Source organism: Drosophila arizonae, chromosome 5 (genome assembly GCF_054131065.1).
Source record: "Drosophila arizonae isolate 15081-1271.41 chromosome 5, UAZ_ARI_1.0, whole genome shotgun sequence".
NCBI classification, from domain to species: domain Eukaryota; kingdom Metazoa; phylum Arthropoda; class Insecta; order Diptera; family Drosophilidae; genus Drosophila; species Drosophila arizonae.
The window spans coordinates 24,404,374-24,414,949 of record NC_142925.1 but is presented as its reverse complement, the minus strand read 5'-3'; the positions used below and the strand labels follow the sequence as shown (position 1 = coordinate 24,414,949).

At 41.3% G+C, this 10,576-nt stretch overlaps 3 protein-coding genes across 3 annotated transcripts; 1 reads left to right on the top strand and 2 right to left on the bottom strand.

Annotated features, from left to right (window-relative positions):
• The first annotated feature begins 214 nt into the window (after positions 1–214).
• ND-B14 (NADH dehydrogenase (ubiquinone) B14 subunit) lies at positions 215–902 on the top strand. Its single transcript, XM_018010825.2, has 3 exons — positions 215–437; positions 511–626; positions 691–902. The coding sequence occupies exons 1-3, from the start codon at positions 308–310 to the stop codon at positions 817–819; spliced, it is 375 nt and encodes a 124-aa protein (XP_017866314.1). The 5' UTR covers positions 215–307; the 3' UTR covers positions 820–902.
• A 17-nt stretch (positions 903–919) lies between these two features.
• On the bottom strand, positions 920–3,935 carry LOC108615938 (uncharacterized). The gene is made up of 6 exons (XM_018010807.2): positions 3,118–3,935; positions 2,750–3,055; positions 2,479–2,685; positions 2,320–2,421; positions 1,553–2,246; positions 920–1,494 (listed from the first exon to the last, which is right to left on the bottom strand). The coding sequence occupies exons 1-6, from the start codon at positions 3,680–3,682 to the stop codon at positions 1,236–1,238; spliced, it is 2,133 nt and encodes a 710-aa protein (XP_017866296.1). The 5' UTR covers positions 3,683–3,935; the 3' UTR covers positions 920–1,235.
• A 308-nt stretch (positions 3,936–4,243) lies between these two features.
• On the bottom strand, positions 4,244–10,562 carry LOC108615932 (uncharacterized). Its single transcript, XM_018010798.2, has 12 exons — positions 10,036–10,562; positions 9,823–9,964; positions 8,798–9,421; positions 8,613–8,732; positions 8,193–8,552; positions 7,380–8,129; positions 7,140–7,319; positions 6,729–6,824; positions 6,626–6,661; positions 6,218–6,562; positions 5,133–6,051; positions 4,244–5,056 (listed from the first exon to the last, which is right to left on the bottom strand). Exons 1-12 carry the CDS (start codon positions 10,402–10,404, stop codon positions 4,912–4,914), a joined length of 4,086 nt encoding a protein of 1,361 aa, XP_017866287.1. The 5' UTR covers positions 10,405–10,562; the 3' UTR covers positions 4,244–4,911.
• Positions 10,563–10,576: the final 14 nt, after the last annotated feature.

Sequence of the window (10,576 nt, the reverse complement as noted above, 5' to 3'; positions counted from 1 at the left end):
GGGGCTTACAATAACTGTCCTTTACATTCCCACAATACTGCGGTACAAACAATGAGCAAAAGCATGACTAAAATCTAACATATGCTGCGCTTGTAACGCACAGTGAGCATAACTTTTGAATTGAAGCGCGCAGCACCTATACAAATTATCGATAGCCGCTCCTAGGGTTTTGCAACACTTTTTTTAGTGTACCTAAGCAACAATCGAGTTTAATCGAAACTGGCACTTGGCTCAGCTGTTTGGAAGAAGCAGCACAACCTTTTGCAACGAATTTTTTTTGCTAACAAAATCATTAAGAGACAAGAACATGGCTGGACGTGAAGCCGTCAAACGTGCCGTGCAACAAGTGCGTCCCATATTGTCCGTGGACAGAGAAGAAGCACGCAAACGTGCTCTTAATCTGTACAAGGCATGGTACCGTCAGATTCCTTATATTGGTAAGTCCGTTTGTTATGTCATCAAACTGTCCCGGCGGCTACCAAAAATAAACAATATTCTTTTTGCGAACAGTTATGGATTACGATATTCCTATGAGCATCGAGCAGTGCCGATCCAAATTGCGCGAGGAGTTCGTCAAGCATCGTCAAGTGACTGACATTCGTGTGATCGACATGCTGGTCATCAAGGTGAGTCTTCCTCAGATGATGATCGCTGTCCTTAATTTATGATTGTTTGCCTAATCAAATACAGGGCCAAATGGAGCTAAAGGAGACTGTGGAGATCTGGAAGCAAAAGGGGCACATAATGCGCTATTGGAAGGAATCGCAGGATCCCAAACCAACAGATTTTCTCTCAAAGTTTATTCAGGGCGTTAATTAGTAAATAAATCGAGCACTGTGCAAATGCTTACTAAAATTGAAATAGTTTAAATACGAAGATTAAAATGTTTCGCACGAAAAGAATATCTAATTAATCCGGATTTTTGGGAGCGCTTTCGAAGCACTTGATTTGTTGTTTATTTACTTCAAAATATCTATGAACAAACTATTGTGTGTGTATACCCTACTTTCAAGGGTATGTGGAATTGGTGAATTGGTTTTGGGTAAACGAAATACAATTTAAAATCGGAGCTAGATTGTGCAAGGTATGCTTTGTGATAACGGCTTTTGATTGTTACTGCATGATGAATGGTTTTATTGATTGATAGGTGCAAACAGTCTTCCAGTTCTCGTTAGCTATTCATCGCTGATCCTTAAAATTCTATACAGGTAAATGTATCCGTTGCCCTTCATGCTTCATGGCACCAATTCAAGCAGATTGTCCAGCGCGTTAATGGAATTCGAAAAGAGATCGGTTGTAATATCATCGTAGTCCAAGCCCATGCTTTTAAGCTCTGCAAAACATTCATCACTGAAGCCTGGTATTTCCAATGAGTTGTTACTCTTGCTGAATGCATCATGTCGATTAGTATAGCCAATGCGTTCTCTAAACATTTCGGCCAGCTGCTCATCCGTTAGCTCCACCGCATGCATCTTCTTGGAATGTTGACGTATCCTTAAATACAAAACGTTTAAATATCTCTTATATTTTCATGTAAAATCAGCACACTTACTTGCCACGATCAGCAAACTCTTCGGGGCAGTGCTGGCACTTGTATGGATAGTCTGTATGCTCGTATTGATGTTGTCGCAGACGCGCCCGTGAATTGGTCTCGAAGTTGCAATTGTCGCAGCGCCAAATCTTTGACTTCTGATGATTACGCTGCTCATGTTCACGCAGTAAGGCAAAATTTTGAAATTTACTGTCACAAATGCGACAGCTGACCACCTCTTCCTCCTGCACGTGGGCACGTTCATAATGCACACGCAGCTCGGCCGCATTGATGTAGTTAAGCGAACACTTCGCACACTGATAGTGCCGCTCTGAATGCCGCTTGCGATGCACCGACAGCGATTCGCTGTTCTTAAAGCTCTTTAAGCATATTTCACATTCGTGCAAGGTATCCACTGCATGCTGTTGCTGCAAATGCAACTCGTATTTGCGCATGCTGCTAAATTGTTGCTCACAAAAATTGCAGTGCACAGGCTGCTTCACCTGGCAGAAGCGCTGATGCGCCTGCAGACTGCTCTTCAAGTTGAACACCTTGTCGCAGGCGGTGCATATAAATTGTTGCTCAGCAATATCTGCACCCAATAGCTGCTGCTGTTGAGGCGTATGCATTCTTGTATAGTGAGTGCGAGCCGATCGCTGATCCTTGAAAATGCGTCCACAGGCGGGACAATTCTGTTGCACGTAGCAATACATTTCTGCAAAGGATTAAGATCAACCCTTAGGTTTTTTTTTTTTTTTTTTTTTTTTTTTTTATTATCAAATACGCACCAAAATCGCCATCAATTTTGTGATGCTCTATTAGATGCTGCTGCATGTCCGTGCGACTATTGGTCACGTAGCTATTACAAGGTCGACATTTAAAGCTTTGATCTATGAATATTGCATTATTATATAGTTGTAGACACTTGTAGTTTAGCCAAGCCTTACTTTTCGTCAGTCCAATGATATCATCCTCGGGCACATCACAATTGTGAATTCTCATATAATGGGTGCGCATCTGTTTGGCATCCGTGTGCGTGTGCTTGCAGATAGTGCAGCTGAGCAACGGTATGTTCACATTCACTTCTTTACTGGTCTTTACCTTTGAGGTGGTGGCCATGGAGCTGGTACTTGAGCCACTCAGTTCCTCCGTAGCTTCAAATTAACAATGCAGATTTAAATCAATTACACGTCAGAGAGTTTTGAGCTTAGTGCTTACATTTTAATAACGTCGCTTTAATGGATTCAATGGATTGCAGTTCCTGCTTGCTTTGGCCGCTGTTATTATCCTCGTTCAGAGTCATATAGAGAGCGCGCTGTATAAGATCGCACTCAGCATCCGGCAGACCGGATAAGTCACCATTTTTGTTATTAAAATTATAATTATTGTTGTTCTCGCTGCTTTTGCTTTCATTGATATTAATACTATTGTCATAGAAGGTTTCACTGTTCTTCGCATCCGACCCATCGTTTTCATCCTCCTCATCCTGATCATTGCTATCATACTTGACATCAAAGATAATAACTGCAAAGCATTTAAGATACATTTAAGATACATTTCTATAACTATTAGTTAAATATGCTTGCTTTCATCCTCCTTAGGTGGCTCGTTGCTAAACGTAACATCAGTGTCTAGACGTGGCATTTTTGCACCGCGCATATAAAGTACATTCTCCTCTATGGGCGCGGATACACCATCGTAGCTCTCCACGAACTGCTGGAACTCTTGACTGAATTGATTCCAATGCAGGAGCTCGCTGCTAGCTTTTCGCTTCAGTTCACCTGTTGTCGTGGTCGGCGAGGTCGTCTGTGCCGGCGGCAACAGCTTTAGGGTTTGCGACTCGGCGAATAGCTTACGATTGGACTCCAGGGCGAGCTCCACGAAGTGCATCGTTACCTCAAGGGCTCGGCAGCAACGAACGCAAATCTGCATGGGCCACCTGTAGCCGCCGGGTGAGCGAGCCGTTAATGGTAGATTCGTACACTGGCGTAGGCCTTGACCATAGGTGCGCGCATTTTTCAGATCCGGTATTTTTGCATCCAGTTTGACGGTCTGGCGACTTACTGAGAGGCACGCGCGGCATTTTGTGTTGTTCACTTTGTTCATAGCAAGCAGCGCGTTGGATTTTGCAGCATCCGCTGCGGCGGCCATTCGTATGCAAGTCAATTGTCTGTATATACGCACGTAAAATCTGTTTCACTGTATTTATTTGTTTAAAATGAGTTATTTGTATGGATTACAATTTGACAATGCCGCATTAGCTTTTCACTTGTTTTTTTCGCACTCTCGAAATATTAGAGAATCTTGAACAAGAGAGTTTAGTGTGAACTGAATCGATGCCTTATGAACAAGTTCCACGGCATAGCAACCATGTTTATTTGAATGGATATATCTACCATTTCAAAATGGGTACAAAAAAAAACTTATAAACGGAATTTATTAGTTTTCTTATGATAACTCAAAAGCAAGAAAATTATTACTATACTTCAAAGAAATAATAAGCGGATCCCTGAAGCGTTTAAATTCTATTCGATATTCACTAACATTTATCGATAGTCATTTACGATATGTCAAGATAAATTCATCATTGACCCGCGTAAATCGAAATAATTAAATAAAATATTGAAGAAATCGATATGTTTTAAATAAATTTATTATTTGACAATGCCCTTCTCGAGCCCAAATAAAATATCATTTTGAGTTCAAAATAAATATCATTTAAAGTTTCGTTTATATTAATTAGGTAATGATGGACTCACAAGTCCAATTTAATCAGCTAGTTAAAGAAATACACTTTTGTTTTAGAAAAGAATTGTCTTTAAAACTTAGGTTTGGATAGGTTAATATCTAAGTACTCTATATTTATACAAAATATGTACATATATATAAGTTATACAGATACTAATTAATGTACGCATTGATGGCAAAGACAGCACTTCAAATTGATGTAGATGCATTACTAAATAATTAAACTTTATTACTGTTAACAAAATATATTTAAGTAATGATGCAAGTATATTATATAATGTGCTTTACATGAATGTTTAAATCTTGGAGATGCTAAATAAAAACTGAGTTAATGCTTATAATGTCTCTATGTAACCATAATAATAATACCTTTTCACAAAGGTATGAACAAATAACACTCGATTTACTATTTCGATACGCATATCTTAGATATATAACTGGATACTTATATATCTAAAATATAAGCATACTTGATTGCCATGTTAAGTGTAACTCTAAAATAAGGTATGCATTAAAGCGTTTGGATGAGTGTTACATTGTATGCTTATACTACAAATATCTTTGTACAGGTTGCCATTAAATTACACAATTCTTATCATTTTTACTTTCAGCTTGATGCGTCAGATGGCTGGCTAGTCAGACTGGTCGATCTCAACCCTCAACGATCTACGCTCACGAAATTTACCCAAAGTCGGTATATCATTAATGCAGTAAATTTGATCAATCTCCTGCTCGGTCAACTCCCACTTGTGCTCACGTAGCGCATGTCTGCGAAAACTAAAAAACCAAACCAAAACAATTTGTATTCAAATATAATTATTTCGAAATATATAAAGAATAAATCAAAACTTACGGATTGCGCCTCATATAGGTGCGCACACATTTGGGACACTTGTACGAGTGTGTGCTCTTATGGCTGGACATATGATTCCTGAGATGCAGACTAGTTAGCATATCGCGTCCGCATTCCGGGCAAATATACTGCACGGCCGTGTGGGAGGCAGTCTGATGGCGTTTCAGATGATGCTTGTAGTTAAATGTCTTAGTGCAGCCATTAATGCCGCATTTGAGAGGCGTCTGTGCTCCGACGCTATGCTCCGCCAATAAATGCGACTCCAATTCGGATATGTTTGCAAACTCTTTAGGGCACTGTTTGCATGGAACTTTTACGGCAGTAATGGCATGCCGTTTCATGTGATAGTTAAGTAGCGTTACAGTGCGGTATGTTGTATTGCAGATCTTGCACTGATGCTGGTAACTATTGCGCGCCGATATTATGCCACTGGAATGTTGCTCCAGCTCGTGTTGCAACAGTTTGCTAAGCTCATCGAAGGTGTGATTACATTGCTTGCACACAAAGATAGGGGTACGGGGTAGGCGCGAGCGAAGGTCTTTAACTGGCGATGGCTCTAACGCAGCAGTTAGTAGCTTATCGGTTCCATTCAATAGATGACTGTGATTGGGTTCAATGCTGAAGCTGTCGCTGTTCTTAATGGCCGTGGCATGCTCTCCATCGCCTATAAAATCAAGATCGAAGTCAAATGGAGTGGGTGTTGGAAAGAGTGCTGAGCCAGCAGTTGCTGTTGTTGCTGGTCCTTCTTCACTTGTTGCTGTTATTGATGGTGTTTCTGCTTCTGTGGTGTTAGTGTTTGCTGGTTCTGTTGATCCAGTAGGTTCAGTAAGTTCAGTTGTGGTTGCATCGATTGTGTCTTTTGGTGCTTCGATTTGTGTATTTGTGGTTACATTTTCCGTTGTGAATCCTGTGTCCCTGTCTAGCGACGATGAACAAGGATCATTGAACATCAGCGTAGTTAAGAAACATTTTTAAATTGTCATTTGAAACGTTAAGTTGTTGCAGTTGTTGTTGTTCCGGCATGTGTTGGGCATATTTGGAATTTGAGTTTGAATTCATTGTTGCTACGCTATTGACCCTCTTACCGCATTTTCCATTGCCATCGCCATCGCCGTTGCCATCGCCTCCACCGCTGCCATTGCCATCACCATCCACAGAGTCCGAGAAATGCTGCCCCAATATGTTCGAATCTAGTGTAGTTGTCGTCCCCGATGTTGTTGTTGCTGTTGTTGATATATTGCCATCACTGGCGTTGAGCGGCAATGTGGTTGTTGCCGTCGATGTGGTCGTGGTTGCCGCTGAACTAGTTGTCAATTGAGGCGCCTGCATCTCAATAATTGTGTCCACTAAATGGCTACGCTGCAGATGTCTTATAAGCGTGCGCTTAGCCGCAAAGGACCGAATACAGCGTGGACAGTCATAAGGCAATTCTACTCAAAGAAATTGCTTCAATAATTCATGCTTTATAAATTAATCCCAATATTGTTACTTACTGCGTATGATAAACACCTCATTGGCATGCGTAGACCCTGTACAAATTTTCGAGGAGAATGGTTTGTTTAAATTTATTTTTAATTTTAATATAAATATATTTACCACCATCGTTAATGCCATGATGCGCACTTAAATGTTTGCGCATTTCACCCTCCTGTTCGCATTCAAATGGACATTTAGCACACATTACCATAGGATCTGAAAAGACAATGGAATAACATAAGTACTGAAAATGAAAATAGACGAATTTTTAAAATATGGACTTAACTTTCTGATCTTGGTTCACGCACTACAAAAATAACTTCTAGACATATAAATAAATTCTTAGGAGTTAGATGAACTCGCATCCTTTTTTATTATCGGCTATTCCACACTTGTTTCTCTTATCAATTTAAGGATGCCCAGCGGATCCCTAAGACTATCAGTTTGACTTCTTAATTTTTCTTTTATCTATCTAACTTTATATATATTCGTGATATGATAACACTCTATTCAGATACTCCAAGTACTTACTTTTGTCAACGTGAACATTTATCTTCTCAATGGCTGTACGGGCCACAGAAACCTTGTCGCCCTTGGCCTGCACCATGTCCCGTGTGGGCATGCGCTTATGCACCGTCTTATAATGTCGAATGAGCAGTCGTTTCATATTATACAGATTGGTGCATAGCTCACAGCGATACGGCGCCAAACCTACAGAGCAACAACTCAATGAAGTTAAACAAAGAACAAACATTTACTAGATTCACTCACCGCGGTGCACGAACATGTGATTCTCGAACTTATATTGGCTGGTGAACTTCTTATTACAATGGATGCAATATGGTTTCTGCAGATGCTTCGATTGTTCATCATCGAAGTCGTCAACATCGTCATCGTCACTGGTAAGCAACAGATTCTGATCAGCAGCCGCATCGTTGTTATCATTTTCATCCTCATTTTCAGCATCCTCCTCGTCTTCATCTTCTTCGCCAACCTCGACATCTTCAAAATCCTCGAATAAATTTTCCGCATCAAAGTCCAAACTGATATTATTGTTATCAATAACAATATCATCTCCATCAACGACAGGCATATCATCGGCGGGTATAGTACAAATGGCAGCCACATCGGTATTATCTATAAAATCTTGCATATCACCAAATATACTTGTGTTTGGATTTGTTGTGGCCGATGTGGCGATTGCCGCACCGTTGGCGTCTGCTGCAATTGTTGGCGGTGTTGTTGTTGGTGTTGTTAGGCTGTTAGCAAACGATTGCTCTGGGAACATTGAAAATGTATTTGACTCTGTAGCTGCAGTCGTTACTGATGTTGTCGCATCAGTATTCGGTAACTGCTCTGCAGTTGCTGCATAGAACAATGGTGTGGTATCCACCACAACATTTAGCTCATTCATAGTTGTTCCCACAGTTGTTGTTGTCGTTGTTGACTCCAGAATTTGTGGCGCACACGGAGTTGTTAATGTAGTTGAGGCAGTGGATGCCGATGACGTCATTGAAGGATCTTAAAATAAAAAATTCTTTGTTTAAATCACACTAAATTGGTAATTGAAATTATTAGTCTTACATTTTATGGCAACTGGAATATCAGGCTGGCTGGAAGCATTACCACTGTTTACCATTGTATTAGCGCCCCCCTGCTTCGGCTCATGCGTCCAACTGGGACGCAGTTGCACCTCACTGGGCACTATTAGATGTTTATCGCTGTAGTGCACACGCAGTTGCCCACTGGTTGCCGCCTCGAATAGACACATATCGCAGGAATAAATGCGACTTTTATCTGCCGGCAAAAGTAATTGGGATCTATCCAAATTATTCGAACGATTATCGCCAACGCTGGACTTATGTTCCGTCGTATAATGCTGGATGAGATCGGCGCTGCGTAGCGAATAATAGGAGCACTGATCGCAATAGAATTTTGGCAAATCTATAAAGAAACCATTGTTAAGATAAATAAAGTGCGCTTTCTTAATTTACATTGACTCACGACTATGCGTTAATTGATGAGATTTCAGACGTGCCATCGTGGGAAATGCTTTTGTACACAGCTTGCATTTATGTTTCAGTGCGCCAGTAGACGCGGGAGCTGGTCGTGCCTTCGGCTTGACTACAAATAGAGAGCAAATCTTAGTTAGCAATTACTAAAATGAGTAAATGCGTTGTAGGACACACCTTTTATCTGTGGCAATACATTGCCCACAGACATATGACTTAAGTCGATGTCCATTGCACTATATGTCAAGTCAGGCTTGGAATCATCCAGTAGGGTCTGTAATGTCATGTTAGGTGCCGCCCCATTGCCGTTTTTGCTGTCGTCAATGTACTCGAATACCACACCGCCATCATTTACTTGCTGCAAGGAGCCATCGGGCATGACCAGAAACTCGGCACCTATGCTTACATTGCCGCTATTGCCACACCCTATTGTTGGCTCAGGCGCCTGGCTGGTGGACTGCACGACGGGCAACGAGTTCGCCAATTGTTGCTCTATATCACGCAGCTGATCCGCATCAAGTTGAGGATGCGAAAAATCTTCTGGCGTCAGCACAGTGGGAATCAACAGTTCCATATCCTCCAGAGTGCAGACCTTCACTTGCTCTTCGCCATCTCCTGGTTCTATTGGTAGTTTTGGCGGTGATTTTATTGCGTTTGCAGCTGCCTGCATGGATCTGCGGATCTTGAGCTGATGCTCAATTTGGGCAGCCGTCAGGCCATGTATTTTGCGATAATGTTCCAGCAGCTGGCGGTGCTTGTACGTGACAAAGCTGCACAATTTGCACTGATGAGTCGATGCATCTGTATGAGCGTCCGGATTTGAATGTGCGTGCGTAGAAAGTACAAAATGTTGCAAATTAGTTTTAAGTCACTTTCAACGTAGCGATATTCAATGCCAATTACGAATTAGCACCACATAGGTAATAAGTACGATTAAATAAATAGCATACATATATATAGTTTGTAGTAGTCGTAGCAATATGGAAATCAATATATAAAAGCAATACAAATGAATTAACTTAAATAGATTGAACATTTTTCAGTCTATCCTCGACTGAGGCAATGTTTCTCTGCATTTTCTAAATTTGAGTTTATTACTCAATTCCCGACACAATGTCGCCAACTATTTGACAATTGGACAATAACAGAGTCGCATCATAATAACAAACTGTCAAAATGCACCTGAGTCATCCCTTTCTTACCTGCGTGCATGCGTATGTGCTGCTTGAGCTCCATGCGATTGTATACCATGGTACCGCATACTTTACATTCGTGCCGCGTCATGGACTTTTGTGGCTTTTGATCCCAGAGTCTGGACTGAGACGCATCCTCGCTCTCGTTGGACTGCAATAAAATCAAAACAAATGCTTGAAACACACACCCACACACACAACCACAGGGCCTCTCACACCCACCTCGAGCCTTTGTGTTGGCTGTTGACCATTGGAACGCGTCGAGTTTAGCTTTAGCTTGCCGGGGCACAGTTTCCGACAGAGTATTTCATGTGCTCTCAGTCCGTTCTGTATGAAATAGTAGGAGATTTGCAAACTCTTACTACACTCCACGCATATGTATTGCGGCAGCTCGGGCTGATTTTCGATGCGCATGCAGAATAATAGTAAACGCAGCAGGGGTATTTTTGTAGAGGACGCGTCATTTTCGCCACTGCCGCACTCGATTAGCGAGTCTAGTTTGTAGAATTCCGCCTCGGATTTAAGGCAACAGCGACACGAAAATTTGTAATTCGTTTCCATGCCCTCTGTTTTTAATCGCTTGTTCGCCATGTTGGCACATCTAAAACGGTTTAGAGTTATGCGGCGACGGTGGCTATTGCTTTTATTGACAGCATATAAACAAAAATTGAAATTATTTTGTTGTGTCGCGCACTAACGCAAAAATAGTGTTCATCTAGCCGTTCTAGAAGCGCAGACATTAAAAAAGCATTAACAATGTGAC

Coding starts and splice junctions, on each gene's coding strand:
- ND-B14 (XM_018010825.2), top strand. CDS start 308: ATGGCTGGACGTGAAGCCGTCAAACGTGCCGTGCAACAAGTGCGTCCC. Junction 438..510: donor CCGTCAGATTCCTTATATTG/GTAAGTCCGTTT, acceptor TTTTGCGAACAG/TTATGGATTACGATATTCCT. Junction 627..690: donor TCGACATGCTGGTCATCAAG/GTGAGTCTTCCT, acceptor AATCAAATACAG/GGCCAAATGGAGCTAAAGGA.
- LOC108615938 (XM_018010807.2), bottom strand. CDS start 3,682: ATGGCCGCCGCAGCGGATGCTGCAAAATCCAACGCGCTGCTTGCTATG. Junction 2,686..2,749: donor TAAAGCGACGTTATTAAAAT/GTAAGCACTAAG, acceptor GTTAATTTGAAG/CTACGGAGGAACTGAGTGGC. Junction 1,495..1,552: donor GAGTTTGCTGATCGTGGCAA/GTAAGTGTGCTG, acceptor TTTGTATTTAAG/GATACGTCAACATTCCAAGA.
- LOC108615932 (XM_018010798.2), bottom strand. CDS start 10,404: ATGGCGAACAAGCGATTAAAAACAGAGGGCATGGAAACGAATTACAAA. Junction 9,422..9,822: donor GCACATACGCATGCACGCAG/GTAAGAAAGGGA, acceptor ACGCTCATACAG/ATGCATCGACTCATCAGTGC. Junction 6,825..7,139: donor AAATGTTCACGTTGACAAAA/GTAAGTACTTGG, acceptor TTGTCTTTTCAG/ATCCTATGGTAATGTGTGCT.